We start from the raw sequence: 24648 nt of genomic DNA, 5'->3' as shown, positions 1-24648 counted from the left end.
GAACTGATAGGAAAGTTCAGTGCCAAGGTGACAATATTGAAAAGTAAACACGAAGGATATCTTACAGAAACTGCAGACATCAAAGAAAGATGGAAAGAGTATACAGAAGTCCTTTCTGTAAAGAGCTTCAAAAATTATTGAGAAATTTGAAGAGCAGATTATAGACAGGAGACAGTACCACGGGAGAGTGAAGTGAGGTGGGCACTGCAACAACATCTATCCAGTAAGAAAGCACCAGGAGGGGATGGAATACTTATTGAGCTTCTGAAAGCACTGGGAGAAGAGGCAGTTAAAATTTTAACAGCTCTGTGTCAGTAAATTTGGATCACAACTACATGGCCTAGGGAATGGGAAAAATCAGTTTATACGAGGTTGATCTGAAAAGTTTTATACAGCTGTCTGAAACAAATGTTTGTCTGTATCCCTTGAAATGAATAAAATTGAGTATCATATGGTTATAAAATTCTTTGTAAGAGAAGCTTTAACACCAAAAGAAATTCATTTGAAGTTCCTAAAAGTTTGTGGGAACTCTTCTCCTTTGTTTTCAATAATTAAGATAAAGGCTGCCAAGTTTAAATGGTGCCGTACCAACCTTGATGATGATTCACCTGAAGGATGTCCAAAAAGTGTAACAACACCAGAAATCAAGTGATCAATGATTTCAATATAATTAAATCATTGATCAAGTGATGAATGATTTCATTATATGGTATTGGATGACCAGTGAGTTAAAATGAGTGAAATTGCTGAGACTATAGGCATTTCAAAAGAATGTGTAGGATATATTTTGCACGAAGAATTGCAAATGAAAAAGCTTTGCGCAAGATGGATGCCACGCTTGCTCACAGCAGATCAAAAACACACTTGCATGAAAATCTCTGAAGAGTGCTTGGAGCATTTTAACAAGAATAAAACTGATTTTGTGCATCAATTTATTACTATGGATGAGACTTGGATTCACCATTACATACCAGAATCCAAACAGCAGTCGAAACAGTGGATAGAAACCAGTTGTTCATCTCCAAAGAAGACAAAGTCGGTTCCATCAGCAGGAAAGGTCATGACATCGGTGTTTCGGGATGCTAAAGGCATTTTGTTTATTAATTATATTGAAAAGGGTAAAACAATAACAGGGGAATATTATTCCAATCTTTTAATCAGACTAGACGAAAAAATTCGTGAGAAAAGACCCAGTTTGCAGAAGAAAAAAATCATCTTTCATCAGGACAATGCACCTGCTCACAAAGGTGTTTTGGCAATGGAAAAATTAAGGGATCTGCACTATAAATTGTTGGAACATCCACCCTATTCCCCAGATTTGGCTCCCTCTGACTTCTATCTCTTCCCAAAACTAAACATCTTCCTTGCTTGTCAGTGTTTTTCTTCGAATTAAGAGATGATTGTAGCTGTAGAGAGGTATTTTGCAGATCTTACTGAGAACCATTACAGGGATCGGATAATGGTGCTGGAGCATCGTTGGAATAAATGTGTTAGTCTTAAGGGAGATTATGTTAAAAAATAAAAATAATTTTGAAATTATAAATTCGTTTTTTCATTGTTAGGCCGAGAGCTTTTCAGACCATCCTCGTATACCTTTATTAAAGAAAGGCGATGCAAGAGAGTGTGAAAATGACAAAACTATAGCACTGATTTCTCATTCAAGTAAAGTCTTACTTAAGATCATTCAGAAAAGACTGGAACCATTCATGAAGAGAGAAATGGCAGATGAGCAGGCAGGATTTCGAAAAGGCAAAGGACCAAGAGATCAGATCGCCAATGTGAGATGGATAATAGAAAGAGCACAGGAATATCAAAAGAATGTCTACCTTTGTTTCCTTGACTATAGTAAGGCTTTTGACTCTGTAGATCATGTGAAACTGTGGAATGTGTAAAGAACAATGGGAGTACCAGAGCATTTCATTATTCTTCTGAGGAATGTTTATTATGAACAAGAAGCAACTGTCTGAGCAGATCTTGCAGAAACTGAGTATTTCACAATAGGTAAAGGGATGCAACAAGAAGGTATTTTATCTCTGTACCTGTTTAACTTGTACAGCGAATACATTTTAAGAATGGCAGTGGTGGAGGTGTCTTCAGTTGGAATTGAAATTGGTGGAAGAAATATTAATAATTTGAGGTATGCAGATGATACCATGTTGCTAGCAGAATGCAAGGAAGATTTGGAAGAACTTATTATGCAAGTTAAATAAGAAATGCTGACTATGTCCTTAAACTTAACCTTAAAAAGTTATGGAAACATGTGAACTTAATGATTTTGAAGTAGATGGGGAGAAAATGGAAGCAGTTAACAATTTTGTGCTCCTAGGATCCCGAATTGATAAAGATGGGTATTGTACTGAAGAAGTTTGAAGAAGATTATTACTTGGAAAGAAAGCAATGACAAATTTAAGCAAGATCTTTAAAGATAAAGTTATTAGACTTGCAACAAAAATCAGAATCATGAAAGCAATGGTATTCCCTGTGGTACTGTATGGGTGTGAAAGTCGGACCCTGAGAAAGAGTGAAATAAGGAAAATAGATGCATTTGAATTATGGGTTTGGAGACGCTTACTAAGAATACCATGGACTCAAAAGGAAACCAATAAATCAGTGATAGACAGAATAAAGCCAAATTGCTCCCTCGAAGCTATGATAATCAAGCAGAAATTGTCGTACTTTGAACATATTATGTGAGACAAATGACAGTCTGGAGAAGAAGATGATGCTTGCTAAAAGTTGATGGAAGCAGGAGAAGAGGAAGACCAAGAATTAGATGGGTGGATGAGTTAAAGAAGCAACTGGAATGCGGCTATCAACCAATTTCTGCAACCTACAAATCTTCATCCTGACCTTATAAGGAGCATTCTATAGACCTGCAACATGTTACTGGATCCTTGTAGATAAGCTTATTATTATTATTTAACTTAATCCTAGAATACACAGAAAGGATGCTCTATGGAAATAATTAAAGCGATATCCAAATAACAGAGCCTTAAAAACCGAATATAAGATAACAAGGAATCATCTTACGACACAAGTAAGAAACTACTACAGAGACAAATTAACCTCTTCACAAAACAACATGAAACAAACCTGACATCTGATCAACAAGATGCTAGATTGTGCTCCCAACACCACCGCCTCCGAAACCATAAAACACAGCTTCATAAAAGATGCAAAACCTATCCAACGACTAGCAAATGACTTTAACAAGTACTTTGCAGACTCCATACAAGAGCTACACAGAAATATTCTCCCAATCACAAAACATGATCCTCCACTTGGACCACAATCAAAACTATCATTATGGTTCCCAACCATAAAAGAAGCAGAACTTCTCTCTGCAATACTCCAAATCAAACCACACGAAGGCTCAGGAATTGATGGTATAAGACCTAAGGATATCAAGCGACATGCAACTTGCTTAGGTCCTATCCTACTAAAATTAATAAATAAAATATTTAAAACAGGACAGATACCAAGTATGCTAAAGACCACCATAATCACACCCATATACAAACATGGAAAAAGAAATTTAATCAGCAATTACAGACCCATAGCAGCATTATCAGTTATCAATCAAATTATGGAGCGGATTGTACTGAAGAAACTCATGGCATATACAGAGACCTTTCATATTATCACCAAAACACAATATGGTTTTCAGAAAAATAAGGGAACAACATCTCTTTTGGAAGACTTTACAGACGTAATTAATACTGCCTTATACAAAAACAAAATTGCTATGTTAGTAGTCTTTATTAATCTAACTAAAGCATTTGATACACTCACACATCAAACCTTGTTAGAAAAGCTGAGGCATGTTGGAATAGATGGGCCTCTGCACAGGTGGTTTGCAAACTACCTCCAAAATAGAAAGCATATCACACGTATTGGGTCAAACCGAAGTAGAGAGCTACCAGTAACCTGTGGAGTGCCACAGGGAGCTGTACTCTCCCCAACTCTATACAACATTTACATGCACGATATTAATCACCTACCCCTCAAAGGTAAGATACTCCAATATGCAAACAATACAGCTATAATATCCATCCACAATAATGCAAGCATAGCCCAAACAAATATGCAACATGACATAAATCTGATCACAGACTGGCTCACCAAAAACTCCATACACCTAAACTCGGGAAAGACAAAATTAATGATATTCAGAAATCCACTGACTCGACCAGTTGATAACAAATATATAACCATCCAACATCTACTCTCCAACATAAAAAACACACAGAAAACCACTACAATCACTCAGATTGATACAATATGATACCTTGGAATTTAATTCGATGTAGACATGAACTGGAATAGCCACATAAATCATCTATACAACAAACTCTGAACTATAACTGACAAACTCTACAGGTTAAAAGACATTGTTCCCACACACCTAAAAACACTAATATACAAAGCACTATGCCAAAATATACTAAGATATGCTATAACAACGTATGCTTTCTGTGCAGCACCACAAACTAAATAGATTAATCTCGTTACAGTATAAAATGATAAAACTGATGTTTTAGGAACAAAGAGACAATAACGACTTTATATACACTGCAATGTCAGAACACAAAATAGAGCAAAACATTTATGTCACTATGCAGCTTTGCTAAAACATTATTTCGATGCCAACTACAGGACAGTTAGAAATACATACCATATAACAAGACCTCAGACAACTAATTATATCACATATAAATATAATAATCATTACGGAAAGGTCACACGAAACTTCTACATCCCATATATGATAAACAAATTACCTTTTGAATACAGAAACCTTACAAACTACAATAGCCCGAAAAGAGCACTAAGGACATACTATGAACAAGAAACACACACCCAAAATACCATACAAATTTAATGAAACACGATATATTCATTCAGGCTTCCAGTTTAGCGACGCATCAATACATTCCAAGTCATCATGTGTGCATGCGTGCGTGCTTGTGCGCATGCCAGAATTTCTCAATCATAGATTTCGTAGCTTCCTAACACAGCGAACAAACCAATAAATAATAACCAACTGGTGTCATCCTCAGCTAAGCTTACAAATAAGCTTCAAGGATGAAAGTTGAGAAATTACATCTCATCCAAGACAAAAAAAAAAAAAAAAAAGTATATATCATATACTTTTTTTAGTGAAAAAATTAGTGAAAAAATGTAACCAAATGCATATAAAGTATGTATCACATGAAAACCAATGTATGTATTATATGTAAACAAATGTATGTAATGTAAGTATCATATGTAAACAAATGTAAATAATGTTGTATCATATGTAATCAAATGTATGTAATGTAATTTAAAAAAATATTATTATTATTGTTTGTTGTTAATTTTGAAATAGAAATGTAATAGATAAAATGTAGGAAAAAAAAAACTAGTACTGTATATATATTTATACAAATATAATCCATAACCAATATTTTCAAAATGAAAGAGATTACTCTTAGCATATTATATTAATATGCTAAGAAAATAATATTATTAATATTATTTTCAATTTAAAAATAGCATTGTGAAAAAGAGAAATGAATCCATTCAGCATTCCCTGCTAATACCAAAAAAGAAACTATGAATATAATTTGAGAATTAATTGAACTACAGATGAAAACATAAATGTAAATGACAAAATGCTGAAAAAAATTATGTATATTTATCTGAAAAAATTAATCCACAACCAATATCATTAATATGAAAAATATCTCTCTCTTAACACATGAAATGAATAATTGTAAATATGTATGGAAAAATGGAAAATACATTGTTAGTTATTATTATTTATGTATTTAAATAAGATATTCACTTAACATTAAATACTGAATATTTGTAGTGAACAAAAATGTAATAGTAATACTTCAATTATATATTTGTAAATATTTTGTATATTTGAAGAGGATAATAAACTTTGGCAAAAAAAAAAAAAAATCCGTGTCATCAATTCCAAGGAGTCCGAAGACTCATCGCGGGAGGACACCCATTGTACAACTGTCCATCTCCACCACTGCTCCAAACCTCTACCACCAATCAACAACATCAGTGCCATCCACTAGCCACCACCACCACAGCTAGTATTTTTTGTCTGTAAATTGCATGTGTTCTGAAGGGCTGATTTGTCTGCATGTGGGATGAAAAACCCGAGTTTCCAGTAGAAAAACCCTGCTACCTCTGTATGAGATCGACTAACTCACCTTCGATTGAAAAAGTCCATATAAAGATTCCTCCTGCCATCACTTCAAAGCAAGAATCAAACTTAGGCCTTGGCTGTCAGCATAAAGTGACACCATCTTCTGCTGACAGCCAAGTTTCACTAATGCCTACAACTTTTGGTGAGATTGCACTGACTAATGCCAAAAATTCTTCTCTCTTATTTCGAATGCTTCTTGCATTGGTATACAAAAATTGCTGATGCCCTTTAGTTCTTGTACCGGCTTTAGAACTGATATACATGTCACTAATTTCAGTAGATCCATGCCAGTTTTTATCCCCCTCTATTCTGAAATTTATTCTGCAAATAAAGATCAACAAATATACAATCACTGCTAAAGTTTCTCTCTCTTACACTCAACCTTTTCAATTTTAGTTTCTCTGCCCATTTACTTCAACTTGTTCAGAAAACAGTAACTTCTTCAATCGCTTATGACCTTCCATGTTCAGATGCAACCTCTAGCATACAACTGTCTTTTTCCTTCAAACACACTCCAGACATCAACAAATTCCAGACCTTTTTTTTTGCACATTCTTGCAATCATATCATTCATTATCATCGCTTGTCTACTTAACTCATAATTGTCACAAAACGAGACAGCACACACACGCACGCGTGCACGCGCGCGCGCGCACACACACACACACACACACACACACACACACACACACACACACACACACACACACACACACACACACACACACACACACACACACACACACACACACACACACACAATCCTCCCATTGACACTTTTCTTCTTCACAGTATCTAACAATGTTCTTAAATCTTTTGCTACCCGATTTATACTACCACTCAGGTCATTTGTACCCACCATAACTATCATCTTGTCTGCATCATGCCCTCTCTTTATTGCTAAAACCACTCTCTCTCTATTGTCCCATCAGCCAAGCACTCCTCAGGCATACTGCTCTCCATCCCCTTAATCATAGATTCACAATATATTTTAAAACTCTTAACTTCATTCATGTTCAAACAAGCGTCACTCATGGCCTCATTTTTTACGCAATTCAGCATGACTCTCCCAGTTTCATTACTCAATGCTCTTTTACTTACTCCCTGTACAAACCTCTACCACCAATCAACAACATCAGTGCCATCCACTAGCCACCACCACCACAGCTAGTATTTTTTGTAAATTGTGGAACCTGCTACATGTAGGCACCTTTGGTGCCTACATGTAGCAGGTTCCACAATGCATCCATTGCGAAAAATCTAATGATGAGCCAGCCTTTCATGTAGAAGTCCTGCGCACCACCGATGTATGCTTCTTGTTGGACGCTATCTTTAGACGCTGAGTTAGCGAAACAAACAGGAGTGAAAACACAACATATACAATAGAGTTTCAAACAATAACACCACTGAAGGACACTTATATCTAACCGATGTACAACTGCAGTGCAATTTGAGAAAAAAAGCCACACTATACTTAAATTTTAAAACACATTTTATAGCCTAACCGAACACGACTGCCACATTCACCAACGACACTAGCGCCACCCAAATAATTAATGCCAGCAGCACCCAGGGTTCCCAGGTGGCCACACTCCCAAGCACAGTGAAGTTAAGCAAGTTCAGGCTTGCTTAACTTCACTGTTCAGACGATATCTGTTTTCATCATCTGAAGCTTTTTTTACAGGGTTTCTTAATGAAGTTGTATATTATGACTAAAATCAATTAAAGCAGTTTAAGAAAAAACATTCTAAAATGCTACGTTAATTTGTCTTTTTTGTTCATTTGCAGTGTAATATTTCCCAAAGAAATGTAATGATATAAAGAAATAAATGGCTATATTGGCATGTGAGTTAATGTGTAAAATTACTTAGAAGGAGATGACTGGTGACAGCAAAAAAATATGATATTTATGATGCAAAACTCAGGAGGACCAAGTTGATGTAAATATCTTACAGGATGATTTAAATAAACTAGCAGTGTGGGCAAAGGCCAATGGTTGTCAATTCAGTATTGCAAAATGTAAGGTAATTCACTTCTGGATGAAAAGATTACACACTTTGATGATATTGATGGTACTAATTTACAGGACACTGATAGAGATTTGAAATTTAGAGGACATAGTGCAAGAGTGGTCAAAATAGCTCAGAGAATTACTTGGATTCTGAAGAACACATTGACAAGTAAAGATAGGAAAATTTATTATCATTTTTTTATTAGGCTCTGATTTAGTCACATTTGACTACTGTGCACAGATTTGGTCCTACTGAGGTGGTAGAGGGGGGATTCAGAGCAGAGTGACCAAGCTGGTGCCAGGCGAATGTTCCCTATGTGGATAGTTTGAGAGTCTCTGGGTTGCAGAGTTTAGCTGACAGGCAGAGAAGAGGGAGGGGGATATGATAGAAACTTATAGAGTACTAAAGAGATACAATAAGATTGCCACAGAAGAAATTTTTCAATACATGGAGAGTAGGGAGAAAACAAGAGTTACACTTGGAAGTTGTCTAAGAGTGTAGTTAGTAAAAGTGTGTGTGTGTTGACGGTTCTTTATTTGGAGAGTGGTGAATGAGTGGAATGGATTGCTAGAGGGGGTAGTGAGTGCCCCAACAGTGAATAGTTGAAATTTTAGTTTTCACTTGGTTAGAGTATAATAAATTTAGTTTAATCCTTTATCCAAGTGTGAGCAAACGAAGTTTGTGCCTGAAAGTATCTTCAGGACTGGAGTAAGGTGGTACAACACCAGGGCAACTCGTTGCAAAGGAGTGGCCCCTTCCATTAATGCATAACATTAGACATATCTGCAAGGAGATGTGTTTTGCATTATAGGAGATACTGAGACAGGAGTTGTCGGTATCTTGCTCCACCTTTGCAACAAGTTGCCCTGGTATTGTACCACCTTACCCCAGTCCTGAAGATACTTTCAGGTGCAAACTTTGTTTGCTCACACTTGGATAAAGGATTAAACTAAATGTATTATACAACAGTGAATAGGTATAAGGAGATGTATGAGAGATATTGTATCATTGAGGTTCATATCATGGAGACACAATGGACAGAGTGGGTTTCCCACAGTGAGTCTTTTGACTCCATGGAGTACCCATAATAATAATAATAATAATAATAATAATAATAAAATTATTATTATTATTATGAGCAATGGTTACAATAAATTATAAAAATAAATACATACAATAATTTCTTAATTTTTATCTTGATGTTTTATTGAATTGTTCCTGTTCATTCAAGTATTTTGAATGGTATTTTTGTGGTTTCAGTGAACATTATGTATCTTGTGTGATGACTGTTCTAAACAGTGATGTAAACATATCACTAAATGGCTGTTAGCCATTTATTGATGGGTTTACATGCCCAGCAGTCTAATTTTGAGAATACTACATGCTGTCATGCTGGAAGGCATGTTACCTCAGGCATGTTACATCCACAGGAAATGTGGATGGTGGTGATAGTGAAATGTATAGTCAAATTAGCCAAGCAAATAAGAAAATGGTGATTTTAATTATGGCAATATAGACTGGAATGATGAGATAGCAACTGGAAGTAAAGAAAATGAGTTTCTTGAGTTTTTGAGGGATAACTACCTCAGACAGTATGTAACACAGGGCACACGAGGATTAAGGGTCTTGGATTTGGTCATCTCATCAGAGGATGTAATTATAAATGAGGTGTCAAATCATCCACCAATTGGTGAGAGTGACCATGAGGTGATTACCTGGGTGGTTGCCAGCAGTGTGAGGACTCCTGTGAGAAAAGGGTATATGTGGAACTACAAGGGGGGGGGGGTGATTATGAAGAGCTCAGGAGATATCTTGCGAGATTAGCATAGAATGAGGAGTTAGCTGGAAAAGAGATCAATGCAGCTTGGGGGATTTTCAAAAACTATCTAGTAGATGCAATGTCTAAATGTATTCCGAGAGTGAGAAGGTTAAATAAGGTGGGTGTCAGATGGATGAATAAAGAGATTAAGCATGCAATACAGAGAAAAAGGGCATTGTAAAAGGCAGCATAAGAGAAGTGGAAATAACCAATTTCATGAGGTCTACAAAGACCAGGCAAGGAGGATGACTTGGTTGGTGAGAGTAGCTAAAAAGAGGTATGAACAGCAGTTAGCTAGTGAAGCCAAAAAGAATCCCAGGGAATTCTTTCGATATCTAGCCAGCAAAAGAAAAAATGATTATGGAAGGATGACATTGATTGGAGAAAATGGTATAAAGACAGCTGTTGCAGAATGTGTGGTGGATATAATTAATGAGCATTTCATAAAGATCTTTCAATCTTGTGAATGTGACTTCATGGAGAGATCGAGAGCAGTTGATGATGGGGAGGAGAGACTGACTGTAAGTGAGCAAGAGGTGTTTGTACGGGAGTTGAGTAAACTAGATGTAAATAAGGCTGTGGTACTTGATAATATATCACCGCGTATTCTAAAGGAATGTGCCAGGGAGTTGACACCTGCCTTGACATATTTTTTTAATACGAGTCTTGTGCTTGGTCAAGTTCCTAAGGAGGGGAAGGAAGGCAAGATTGTACTACTTCATAAAGGAGGTGATCGAACTCAAGCATCAAACTATAGGCCTATCTGTGTGTCAGGTGTTGTGGTTAAGTTGTTGTAGAAGCTTATGAGAACTTGGATCCAGAGTTCGGTTGATAATGGTACTATCTTTGATGGACAGCATGGATTTGCTAAAAGGAGTTCATGTTTTAGTAATCTACTTACTTATTACAATAAAGTGACTGCTTCGTTGGACAGAGGAGAAGGATACACAGTAATATACTTGGATTTTGTAAAGGCTTTTGATAGAGTACCTCATGATAAGTTGACAGTTAAACTAGAGCAGATGGGGTTGGATATTAGATTGGTGCCTTGGATTGGAGATTGGCTGTCTGATAGTATCAACAAGTTGTGTATGGGGGGGGGGAGAGCGATATCCAGGAAAAGGAAAGTCACTAGTGGAGTGCCTCAGGGGTCTGTTTTAGGACCATTGCTGTTTAAGTTGTATATTAATGATATTTTTGAAGATTTGGATGGAGATATTCAGTTGTTTGCAGATGATGCAAAGTTGGGACGAACCATGAAGTAGTGAAGATGTTGTGGCCTTACACGAAGATATGAATAAATTGAGTGATTGGGCACAGAAATGGGGATGAGAGTTCAATGTCGCAAAATGTAATGTTTTAAAATTTGGAAAACAAAGATGGGCTGCAGAATTTATGCTTGGTGAGGATATATTGTTGGAGGTGGAATAAATAAGAGATCTGGGGGTGATAGTGGATAAGGATCTGAAATTTTGGGGACACATGGCTAAAATTGTGAAGACAACGCAAAGGCTTCTGGGAATGATGCGGAGGACACAGACGTGTAGAAGTAGGGAGATTCTTGTTCCGTTGTATAAGGCTTTGATTAGGCCACACATGGACTATTGTGCCCAGATTTGCTCTCCTGGTTTTCAGAAGGATGAAGCGATGTTGGAAAGGGTCCAAAGGCGACTGACTAAGGTAGTTTCTGCCCTCTGGAATGTCGAGTATGAGGAAAGATTGAGGAGATGCAATGTGCAGAGTCTGGCGGACAGGAGAAAGAGGGGACATATGATAGTGACCTACAAGTTGGTAAGGGGTTGTTATAGGATCAATGGTCTAGAAGTTCTACAGAAAATAGTGGGAGATCAGGAGAGAACCAGAAGTCATCCCTGGAAACTGTATAAAGAAGGTGTGAGTAGGGGAGTGAGAAGCAGGTTTTTTTTCTGCTGAGTTGTAAGTGATTGGAATGCCTTTGCCTGAGAGTGTGTGATCTGCAGGGAGTCTGAATGTGTTCAAAGCATGGTATGATGAGCTGTGTGTGTGTGATAAAAGGACCTCCCAGATGAGTCTTTGAATCCACGAGGTCTTGGATAATAATAATAATAATAATAATAAAACAAACACTGCTTGTTAAAAAACAGTGGTATGGTTACAATTGTTTTTTGTGAACAGAATTTGGTTTGGTAGATTTGAAACTGGACAGTAAATGGGTGTTTTCCAGCAGTAGCTTATTGTATTACTACAGTTTTGTAAAAAAATGAATGGTGGTAAATCAGTGAATAATGATGGTTGGTTGGAATTGTCACTTAAAAGAAACTAGACCAAGAGGGAGATATGGAGGAGAGTAAGAGAGACACAGAGAGAGAGAGAGAGAGAGAGAGAGATATGAATGTAACTCACTAAAACGTGTGACTTGATATTTAGTATTAACATCACTCATTGTGTTATTGCTGAGTGTTTTGTCAAGTATATTGCATACATCCACAGAAACATTCTACATTCTATATTATGATGCACTTTGCATAGTTTGTCTGATTTTTTTAAACAATTTTTTATTTTTAATATTAGGTAAGTTGTTAAGAGCTTCAGAAAATCCACAAATTGAAGATAGAGAATTTATGGGAGATAGTTGGGGATCTTATGAAGTTACAACTTTTACCCAAGAGGATATTAATAAGGGTAATATATGGTATCAAAACTTAGACACAGAAGAAGTTGCATCAGCTGTCTTAGGTTTCCAGGTTAGTTATTATGCATTACAAAATGTATATTTTATATTCTGTGAAACTATAATCATTTTCAAAATCATTTTCACCTTCAAAGACTTTTTTCTTCTTCTTAATTTATTTTTCTTAAAGGAATTGAATGAAATTATAAAACAAAGCAGCTAAGACTTTGAGGGTTATTTAGGAGGAATGGTGTGCAAATGATTTTGATGGGCAGAAGTATGATTTTGCAGTCATATTTGACTATAGAAAACTTATAAGAACTAGAAGAATAGTCTGTTATAGTTTTTTATATGAACTACAGACCAGTTTGTTATAATGAATATTCTCCCAGATAGCATTGTGTCTATGGCTTCTATAGGCTTCCATCAGGAGTTTTCAGTAGTTTGTTAATGAAATTTTATTATAATAGTGTTTGCTACAGTGAGAATTAACTGCATATATCGACAATAGCATGCACTTGAATGGATAAGGTTATGTGTCTGAAGAAAATGGTGGACAGTGAGAGTAAAGGATGTTCAAAGTTATGGAAACTAAATCCATTATGGTAAAAAGAAGTAAGCAATGTGTGCAATCCCTGCACCCAAAAGTGAGTAAATATGAGAATGTTGAATTGGAAAAAGGTGTTCATTAAAAGAGGATCATCCTACTCCATCCTGTGGGGGATAAGCAAAGGTTGTTAGTAGTACATGGAAAATTCTCAAGGAATTTTGAAGTAAGTAGCATTAGAATGAATTCTCTGGATTAGGAGTAAATCAGATGTGAGTTGTCAGCCTGGTTGGCCATGCAGGTAGTATATCTACTTTCCAACCAATAGGCTAATAGGCTATTAATTTAAATTCTGCAGTGAACATAGATGCTTTCTGAAGCTTTTTAGGTGGCAGATAAAATTCATCACCTGGTGTAAAACTAGTGTTCTGCTTACTGAGGACCTGAAGTGGCTTAAAAGGTTCCATGTTTGGTCTCTAGAGCAGGTTTTCTGGATTATATAAAAAATAAATAAATAAAAATGAAAAAATAAATCTCTTAGCCTATCCATGTTACTAATGTACTGTAGATTTACACCCTTTTGTGGGTGGGAGTCATACACATGTATGCATGTGTGTGTGCACACACACACACACACACACACACAAACACATATAAAATGGAGTAGCATCACTAAGTAGAAACTTCAAAAATGAATGTAAATTGCAAAGCCTTGTTAATAGGAGGAAGGGGGGGGGAATATGATTAATAAGCTAGTCAGGGGTTGTTATCAGGCTGACATGGAAGAGATATTTCATAGAATGGGAGAAAGGGGTAGGACAAGATACCATCTTTGGAAACTACATAAGGAGGGTGTGACCAGAGGAGTGAGGAACAGGATCTTTGCATGGAGAGTGATTGGTGAGTAGAATGCATTGTTTGAGTGTGTTGTGAATGTAGATACATTGAATCAGTTTAAAGCATGGTTGGGTGAGCATTTTGTACAATAGTGTGTACCTCCCATGATGAGTATGAGTGTACCTCCCTTGCCTGAGAATGTGGTGTCTGCAAAGAGTTTGAATGTGTTTAAAACATGGCATGATGAGCTGTGTGTGTGTGATAAAAGGACCTCCAGATGAGTCTTTGACTCCATGAGGTCTTGGAGTGGTAATTATTATTATTATTATTATTATTATTAAACAAGACCTCATGGAGTCAAAGACTCATCTAGGAGGTCCTTTTATCTCACACACATTTCATCATACCAGGTCTTAAACTCATTCAAACTCCTTGCAGACACCACACTCTCAGGCAAGGCATTCCAATCACTCACAACTCTGCACGAAAAAAACCTGCCTCTCACTCCCCTACTCACACCCTCTTTATACAGTTTCCAGGGATGACCTCTGGTTCTCCCCTGATCTCCCACTATTCTCTGTAGAACTTCTCCACCATTGATCCTATAACAACCCCTTACCAACTTGTAGGTCTCTATCATATCTTCCCTCTTCCTTCTCTCCACTAGACTCTGCAATTTACATCTTTTCAATCTTTCCTCATACTCGACATTCCAGAGGTCAGAAACTACCTTAGTCAGTTGCCTTTGGACCCTTTCCAACATCTCTTCATCCTTCTGAAAACCAGGTGACCAAATTTGGGCACAATAGTCCATGTGTGGCCTAATCAGAGCCTTATACAATGGAACAAGAATCTCCCTACTTCTACACGTCAGTGTCCTCCTCATCATTCCCAGAAGTCTTTGTGTTGTCTTCACCATTTTGGCGATGTGTCCCCTAAATTTTAAATCCTTATCCACTATCACTCCCAGATTTTTTATTTCCTCTACTTCCAACAATATATTCTCACCAAGCATAAATTCTGCATCCCATCTTTGTTTTACAAATTTTAAAACCTTACATTTTGCAACATTGAACTCACATCCCCATTTGCTTGCCCAATCACTCATTTTATTCAAGTCTTCTTGCAAGGCCACAACATCTTCACTACTCTTTATGGTTCGTCCCAACTTTGCATCATCTGCAAACAACTGAATATCTCCATCCAAATCTTTGCCAATATCATTAATATACAAGTTAAATAGTAATGGTCCTAAAACAGATCTCTGAGGCACTCCACTAGTGACTTTCCTTTTCCTGGATATTGCACTCCCATACACAACTTGTTGATACCTATCAGATAGCCAGTCTCCAATCCAATGCACTAATCTAATATCCAACCCCATCTGCTCTAGTTTAACTGTCAACTTATCATGAGGTACTCTATCAAAAGCTTTTGCGAAATCCAAGTATATTACTGTGTATCCTTCTCCTCTGTCCAAGGAAGCAGTCACTTTATTGTAATAAGTAAGTAGATTACTAAAACATGACCTCCCTTTAACAAATCCATGCTGTCCATCAAAGATCATACCATTGTTTTCAACCCAACTCTGGATCCTAGTTCTCACAAGCTTCTCCAACAACTTAACCAAACACCTGACACACAGATAGGCCTATAGTTTGATGCTTGAGTTCGATCACCTTCTTTATGAAGTGGCACAATCTTGCCCTCCTTCCACTCTTTAGGGACTTGACCAAGTGCAAGACTCGTATTAAAAAAATATGTCAAGGCAGGTGTCAACTCTCTGGCACATTCCTTCAGAATACGCGGTGATATATTATCAAGTCCCACAGCCTTATTTACATCTAGTTTACTCAACTCCCCAAACACCTCTTGCTCACTTACAGTCAGTCTCTCCTCCCCATCATCAACTGCTCTCGATCTCTCCATGAAGTCACATTCACAAGATTGAAAGATCTTTATGAACTGTTCATTAAGTATCTCCACCACACATTCTGCAACAGCTGTCTTTATACCATTTCCTCCAATCAATGTAATCCTTCCATAATCATTCTTTCTTTTGCTGGCTACATATCGAAAGAACTCCCTAGGATTCTTTTTAGCTTCATTAGCTAACTGCTGTTCATACCTCTCTTTAGCTACTCTCACCAACCAAGTCACCCTCCTTGCCTGGTCTTTGTAGACCTCATGAAATTAGTTACTTCCACTTCTCTTATGCTGCCTCCACAATGCCCTTTTTCTCTGTATTGCATGCTTAATCTCTTTATTCATCCATCTCACACCTACCTTATTTAACCTTCTCACCCGTAGTATACATTTAGACATTGCATCAACTAAATATTTTTTGAAAATCCCCCAAGCTGAATTGATCTCTTTTCCAGCTAACTCTTCATTCCATGCTACACCTGCAAGCTGTCTCCCGAGCTCTTCATAATCACACCCCTTGTAGTTCCACATATACCCTTTTTTCACAGGGGTCCTTGCACTGCTGGCAACCACCCAAGTAATCACCTCATGGTCACTTTCACCAATTGGTGGATGATTTGATACCTCATTGATAATTACATCCTCCGATGAGATGACCAAATCCAAGACCCTTAATCCTCTTGTGCCCTCTGTTACATACTGTCTGAGGTAGTTATCCCTCAACCTCAAGAAACTCATTTTCTTTACTTCCAGTTGCTATCTCTTCATTCCAGTCTATATTGCCATAATTAAAATCACCCATAATGATCACCCTTTTCTTATTTGCTTGACTAATTTGATTATACATTTCATAGTCACTACCATCCACATTTCCACATTTCTATAACAACATCCCACCAAGTATTTGATTCTATTCACCTCTATCTCACACCATACTGTCTCAAAACCACTGGCCCCATTTCCCTCTTGCATCTCTACCTTGTATGGACATAACTCTTTCTCTATCATCAATAGCACTCCCCCTCCCTTTTTACCCCTTCTATCCTCACGAAACACATCATACCTTTCCATCTCTATTCCTGTCAGGATGTCATCCTCATCTAACCATGTCTCACTTATTCCGACAATCTCTGGGTGCACAGACGCAATTAGTGCAACCATTTCATCCGCCTTGTTTCTTATACTTCTAGCATTGGTATACAAACACAACAACTCATTTCTGGATCTACAGCTAGTTCCACTGATACCACTCACTCGATGTGATCTCTCCATGCTGGACTGGGGCCATTTCCCTTTCTGCTTCTTCATTTTAGACCCCTTTGCAATTCCATCTGTTTCCTTTTGATCCCTGATCATCCCATTACTTTCCTGCCTACACATTCTCTCACCTCCTCTTGGAGCATCCACCTTTCTCACGCTGTGTATCCCTGTCCACCCTGAGCCTCGCCGTTTCCCTGCTCCTCTTGCACACCCATTCTCTCATTTTCTATACTCATTCCACTCACTTTCACATTCATTTCCACTCCTTCAATCTCTCCTGTCTTACTCTCCTGCTCTTCCACATCACTCCCCTCTCGATCTGATTCATTCTCTCTATTCACTTCTCCACTTTCCAGCAGCAGTCTCTCCAAGCGATTCACACCATAACCACTCAAATGCAGTCCATCGCTGCCATACAGCTCACTTTGTCCCTCAAACTCATTCCACACATTAACAAACTAACTCCCATCTCCTCACACATTTCAGCCAGAATATCATTCATAATCCTTGCTGTCTGCCTCATTTCACCACAATCATACCTAGGCAACACACTGACCACCCTTCCTGTCACACTATTCTCTTTTATCTTTCCAAGCAGTCTCCTGACATTCATTTTGACATGCTCTTTGTTCTCTCTCAAATCATTTGTACCAATTAATACAATTAACTCTTTTGCTCGTTCCCGCCTCATATTCAATGCTTCAATCACTCTACTCATTTTACCATCTGGAAAACATACCTTGTGCATTTTATCCTCTAGCACTCCTTTAATAATGGAGTCGCCATACAATGCCACTCGCTCATCTTTTGTTAACTCTTTCATGCCATCATGATTTATTTTAATAGTTTAACCTGAATTCTCTTAATTTCATTCCGCATCCATTTCATTTCTTGCTTCATACAATCCAATTCACCTTCCGAACCTCGCGACACATTCTCTCTATCATTAAATCTTTCTAACTTTCTAACTCTCTACTCCCTCTTCTCACTTTCCCTCTCATTCATCATTCTTTGTTTCTGTTCTTTCGGTCCAACATATGTCCAACTTTCACTATCATTCTTCTCACTGTCACTCTCACATATCTTTCTTTGTTTCCGTACTTTCGGACAAACATGCGTCCAACTTTCGCTATCATTCTTCTCACTTTTACTGTCATTCATCTTTCTTTGGTTCAGTACTTTCGTTCCAACATGCGTCCAACTTTCGCCATCAGTCATTCGTTTTTTGCTATCATTCATTCTTTCGATTTTTTTTACTTGCGATTTCTGCATCACGCCATTTCTACTTTCATTCGTTCTCTCAATTTCATTTCTTTCCGCCTCACTTTCGTCCCTTTTAACATCCATTACGGTTGTCAAATCGCTCTTTTTCTTTTTTCCTGATTTTTTAACATTTTTTCGCCAGTCTTTCTCACCATCCTTTTCTTTCAAACGTGCACTCGCGACACAATCGGTACTAGCACTTTCTGTCATCAACTTCATATTCGCATTCGTCAATTCCTTGTTCAGGTCACATTTCGCACACACCCTTCTTCCATCCACACTAAACATCCACAAATCATTTATGTAATCGAAGGAATACATATAACAGACCTCACACTTAACGATCCGACTGAAATCCAAATTAAAATCATGGAATGATAATGCTGCTGCCATTTTTTTTTTTTTTTTCTCTACAGGTTACTAGGTCTAATATTAACGTTTACGTATTTAGTTTAAGCAAGAAAAAAAACCCACACCAATAATATCTTTAGCTTACAACGTTTACAGCCGCTCTTACTTAAACAATTACGCATATATACTTAATTATTCCTAGTAAAACTTATCTGAATCAGGAGCTCTTCAAAACACGTCCGTAGCTCTTGACCCATTAATAATAATAATTATCTGGATATTGTAACATCTCAGTGTGAATGAAGCAGAAGTTAGATTGAATATCTACTCTGTATTATGAGAAAATGCTTGAAAAAAATTGTTATTGCTTATACATGAGCACATTGTTTAAATATAGGTACTGTAGGGTCTTGAGGGAGCGGAAAGAGAGGCAAGATGTTTCTTTATATAAAAGCGGCTTCAAGATTGGCAACAAATCTTTGATATCAAATGTCTCAGAGCATGATCTAGGTAGTTGAAAGTAGAAAGGCATTTGGTATTGTGAATAAAATCCCCAAAGAAGACAACATTACTGTTACAAAAGTTGGACTGAGGAAAATAAGCATTAGCAAAATATTTAGAGAGAGAGAGAGAGAGAGAGATTTTACAAAAGAAGTCAAAAACAGAATATTTTGATTTGAATACTGTTTGACATGATATATTATGGCAAAAATATGCATAAAGGCCATGTTGAGACAAAATGAGCCAATAGTGTGTAACTGAAATAGTGTTGGAAAGCAGTTGATGTTGTTATTTCAGTATGTAAAAAAAGTAGGTGAGGTTTTGCAGACTGAAAATGGCAGTGAACATTGTGAGGTTGGAAATGAGACTATTTATAAGTGGATTTGGAAGGTTTCTGTGGATTTGCTGTTGATTGCATGGGTTCTGCACAGTTCCTTTGCAATGTTTGAGTTCTGGTTTTGATACTGGCTAGTAGTAATAGTAGCACTTCATTTTTGAACCAGCATTCTTTTTTTTTATAGTCCAACTTACGTCTTTATGAAAATAACCTGTCCTCCCCCCCTCCTTTCATCTTATACAGTTTCAGGGATAGCATATTGTACTACCCTATTTCTATTTCTATTTTCTGTGAGAAATGTCTTTCACATTAACCTGATAACCAATTTATAACCTGATAACATCCCTAACCAATTTATGTCTCAGTCATATATGCCTCTCCACCAGCATTTTTTCTCCTTTCTCCTATTCATAAAGCTCAGCAAATTGCACTCCACCCCCCACAAATCTATCCTCATTCTATATTCCATAGAGTAATAAACCACCTTTAGTTGATCCTTGCTGAATGCTTTCCAGTTTATCATTATCTCCATAAAAATCAGGTGACGAAATCTGCACAGTGATCCATATATGAAGCATGATTAAGGCCTTATACAATGAACCATAATCTCTTTTCTTCTATATATCAAGGTGCTTATCATCATTGCATAATTTGATGTGATGATTTCAGAACTTGAGCAATATGATCTTTAACCTTTAGATGATAATCAGATATAATTATTATTAATATTATTATTATAGAAACAATGAAAGTTTAAAAACAAAAGCTAAATATTAGAGACTAGATAATAATTTCTCTACTCAATGTCCTGGTAAGATTTAAATGTACGTAAGTATACTCAATAAAAGTAAAAACATATTGTGGAAGAGAAACTTGGGAACATAAGTTATTGCCAAATTGGGGTTTCAGGATAATATTATTAAAATTAAACATCCACGGAATCAAAAGGCTTATCATGGGAAGTCCAGGCTCTCACACATAAAGATCATTGAACTGTGCATTAAACCCATTAATTTCTTTACTCGTTAATTCCATAAAACTATGTAGACACTAGAATTCAAATAAATAATTTACTATCTAACATTAATTATTTACAGCTGACAATTTGTTATCTAAAATAAATAATTTATTATCTAAAATTAATTATTTACAGCTGACAATTTGCCACTGCTGAGTGAAAGCTCTTAGCTTTATCAGTGGCAATTTAACACTGAGTTTAGGTCTTCACTCTCAGTGAAGACACAAACTGAAATGATCTGGATAACAACAGTAGTCACATACATATAGGATGACATTGTTGCTCTTAGCAATTACTGTTGTTAAAGCTGATGAGTAGATAGGTTAGCGTGACAAAATCTATTTAAAATCATACCATCTGTTCTGTTATGGTTAGCAGGGTTAATTTGGTTAATCTGATATGGAAAGTGAAATATGGAATATTTGCAGCCAATCTGATATGGAAAGTAACAAGAGAGTTTCGACTCCTGAAAACTTAGTTCTTATTTCTAAAAAAAAAATAAATAAATAAAAAAACTAGCTGCAGTAGACACATGCTTAACAGGCATAATATACCAACATCATTATCTTAGTTGTTTCAGTCATCATTTTCAATCATTTTAATTCTTATATGTACTCTTCATGTGAATTTATGCATTATTTTTTGCTGGAATATTGTATTTGTAATAGCAACTGGCTGTGATATGAACTGTGTGTGTTTGGGTGAAAAATAGTTTTCATCCTGGTATGGAACCTCTACCATGCTTATTGGATGCCTGAAGTAATTTTCCAAATTTTCATGGGTGCAGTTATTATTATTATTATTTTTTTTTTTAAATCATTGTTTGCACTTTTCCTTACTCCAGATTTTCTCAAAACATTTTCAGAAGTCAAGGGTTACATTTTCTATTTTGCTATTTATATCATCAAGAAGAAACCAGTTTTTCTTTTTTCTTTATATCAGTTAACCATAGTAATGACCAATGATCTATTTTACATTGCCTGTTTAAGACAGAGAGAGAGAGAGAGAGAAAATGACATATGAATAAATAAATGATACTCTCTCTCTCTCTTGCTCTCTTTTTTTTTTTGGACTTGAATGTATGTTTCCTTACTAAGTTATTTTATTTCATTACTTACTTGATTAAATTCGTACACCATATCTATTCAGAAACTAAATGATCAAATAACTGTAGCCAGTTAATGTTTTTGAATCATATGCATAGTTAATTATAAAAGCTGAAGAATTCATGTATAGAGGGTCTTGAATCTATTCAAGTTGGAAATGAATAAAAGACACCTGAATATGTTGGATCCACGATGAGTCTCTGACTCCAATGAGGTCAGATGCTAATAATAATATATGAGGAGTATTATATTAAAATTGCTTAGAAAAACTTTGCTTGAATCTGTAGAGACCTTAATTTGTAGACCTCACATTTCACAGACCTGATATCATTTCAGTTACTCACTTCTGAATCCTTTTAACCACCTCCTCATTTTCCCTAAATTCCACTATCCATCCAAAACTGAACCAATACTTAAGATATGGTGATGTTAAAACATAACAAAAAAGGGAGACTATAATTTCCTTTTTTACTCAGTCAGTTAGTGTCCTTGACATTTCAGTTGTCCTTTGTGCTGTTTTTACCACTTTTGAAGTATATCCCCCAGAGTTTCATTTCCTTTCTACTGTTGCTTTCATGTTTCATCTCTTTTGCTCAATATTTTGTTTTCATATTGTCATGAACTCCCAGTATTGTATTATGCACCGTAGAATTTTTTAAATCCAGATTCACATCCTTACACACTGCAATGCTGCACTGGCAAATATTATTATTTTTACATCACTACATTTTACTACATTTACTACATTACTACATTAATCTGTTTTGTGGTCTTCCTGCAGGCTATTTGTCAGTTTCATTCACTGTTGTTCTTCTCAGTTCAGTGCTCACATGTTCCTGTCACACACACAAGGCCCATTTTCTGATCATCATCTTTCTAGTTACAACAATTACACTTGTGGATTATTTTCTGTGGGGATGATAGTGTGCACATTAAAAGTGATGCTATTCCAAGAGTTAAAAGAATTAAAAAATAAATTAAAGGTGCTTATCTACAATTGTTCAAGATCCTGAAGTATTGAAGTATTGAGAAGGATTGAATTTACTTAAATGCTATGACATGTCAGTTGATTATCATTATTTTGTTGGCATACTAGAAAATTTTATTATTGAAGTTTTCTTTCTTTTTCTTTTTAGGTGTCTGATAGAGAGCACCCGCCAAATATACTCAAGGATCAGAAATTCCACATTAATTTATTTCCAAATTCAGAGACAAATTCAGCTATTAAACCTCTCACAAATCTTGGGATGATGGTAAGAAGCTGTGAAATATTTGAAAATATGATTAAAATAACTATGCAAATCTTTGTAGCTATAAGCATGATTTGAGAAAATAAGATTTTGGAATGACACATTCTTTAATTAGGTGTGTCTATCGGTGTGTATTCATCTCTATAAGAGGAAAACTGCCTCTTAACGCAATTGGAAGAACGACGGTATATTGCGCCCTTCGATTGGAATAGGTCTAAGTTCGATTCTTGTCGTGGCGGGAGGAATCTTTAGGTAGCAGGGTTTTTTTCTCCCAGAAACTCAGGTTTTTCATCCCACATACAGACAAATCAGCCCTTCAGAACACATTCAATTTACAGACAAAAAATACTAGTTGTGGTGGTGGCCAGCAGATGGTGTTGATGGGGATGATTGATATAGAGGTTCGGTGTAGTGGTGAAGACAGTTGTATAATGAGTTTCCTCCAGTGATGTGTCTTCAGACTCCTTGGAGATGTCACGAATAATAATAATAATAATAATAATAATAATAATAATAATAATAATGAAATCAGAAGAAATTTTTCTTATAAAAAATTAAATTTCTGCATAGTTTCAAATATTAATATGAAATAATAATATTCATATCTAATCTTTAAAGGTACCTGTGACATAACTATAAATAATAAATTACACGTTAACCACAGTAATTAACTTTAATGAAATAAAGGTACAAATATTTTGTACTGAAATTAACACTACATCAGAACAGTACATTGTTAAGGGACAAACTTAGGCAACATGTAATAGAGGGAACGAGAGGTTCAAGAATTTTGGATTTGGTTATAGCTTCAGAAGAGTTGATAATAACTGAGATGACATCTCTCCCACCAGTTGGAGAGAACGTGACCATATGGTTTTGACTTGGAAAATGAATAGACATGCAGGAGTATCAAAGAGACAGGAACATATGTGGTATTATAAGGCAGGTGATTATAATAGTCTAAGACGTCAACTTGGGGAAGTTTCATGGAGGGAGGAATTGGAAGGCCGGGATATATATTAGTGCGTGGGAAATTATGAAAGAATATTTGTTAGCAGCAATGGTAAGTTGTATACCACGAGTGAACAAGAGGACACAATTTGGATTAAAGTGGATGAAAAACAATATCAAACAGGAATTGCATGCGAAAAAGAGGCTGTGGAAGAGATATAAGGAGACAGGAGAAGAGAAGATGCATGAAGAGTATAAGACCCAGGCCAGAAGAGTGACTAGTATGGTAAGGAAAACAAAACTGGAATATGAGAGGAGATTGGCCTTAAGATCCAAAGAAAATCTTAGGGAATTTTTTAGATATGTGGCCAGTAGAGGAGAAATGACTGTGGAAGAATGATGTTCTGGGATAAAAATGGGAATAGAGTGACTGATGCAGAGGACATGGTGGAATTGTTCAATGAACACTTTATTAGAGTATTTCATCCTGGAGGAGTCAGTTTTAATGCTAGAGGGATTGGGCAGGTTCAAGGTTTAGAGGTACAGGAGGAAAGTGTGTTTCAAATACTGAGTACTCTGGATGTCAGTAAAGCTATGTCACTGGATGGTATT

The 24648-nt window shown here is 36.4% G+C and overlaps 1 protein-coding gene across 3 annotated transcripts in view; it reads left to right on the top strand.

The window, feature by feature from the left end:
• Nucleotides 1-24648, top strand: part of LOC150099333 (extracellular matrix organizing protein FRAS1-like) — a 1385483-nt gene that overhangs the window by 574649 nt on the left and 786186 nt on the right. For all 3 annotated transcript variants that reach the window (XM_090403569.1, XM_090403568.1, XM_090403570.1), the window contains 2 exons: nucleotides 12590-12762; nucleotides 22972-23088. In XM_090403569.1, the coding sequence (XP_090259695.1) occupies nucleotides 12590-12762; nucleotides 22972-23088 (290 nt within the window). The remainder of the gene's footprint in view (nucleotides 1-12589; nucleotides 12763-22971; nucleotides 23089-24648) is intronic.

This window comes from Typopeltis vanoorti, chromosome 14 (genome assembly GCF_054136105.1).
Source record: "Typopeltis vanoorti isolate ZY-2024b chromosome 14, IOZ_Tvanoo_1.0, whole genome shotgun sequence".
NCBI classification, from domain to species: Eukaryota; Metazoa; Arthropoda; class Arachnida; order Uropygi; family Thelyphonidae; genus Typopeltis; species Typopeltis vanoorti.
This window is presented reverse-complemented; position numbering and strand designations above follow the sequence as displayed.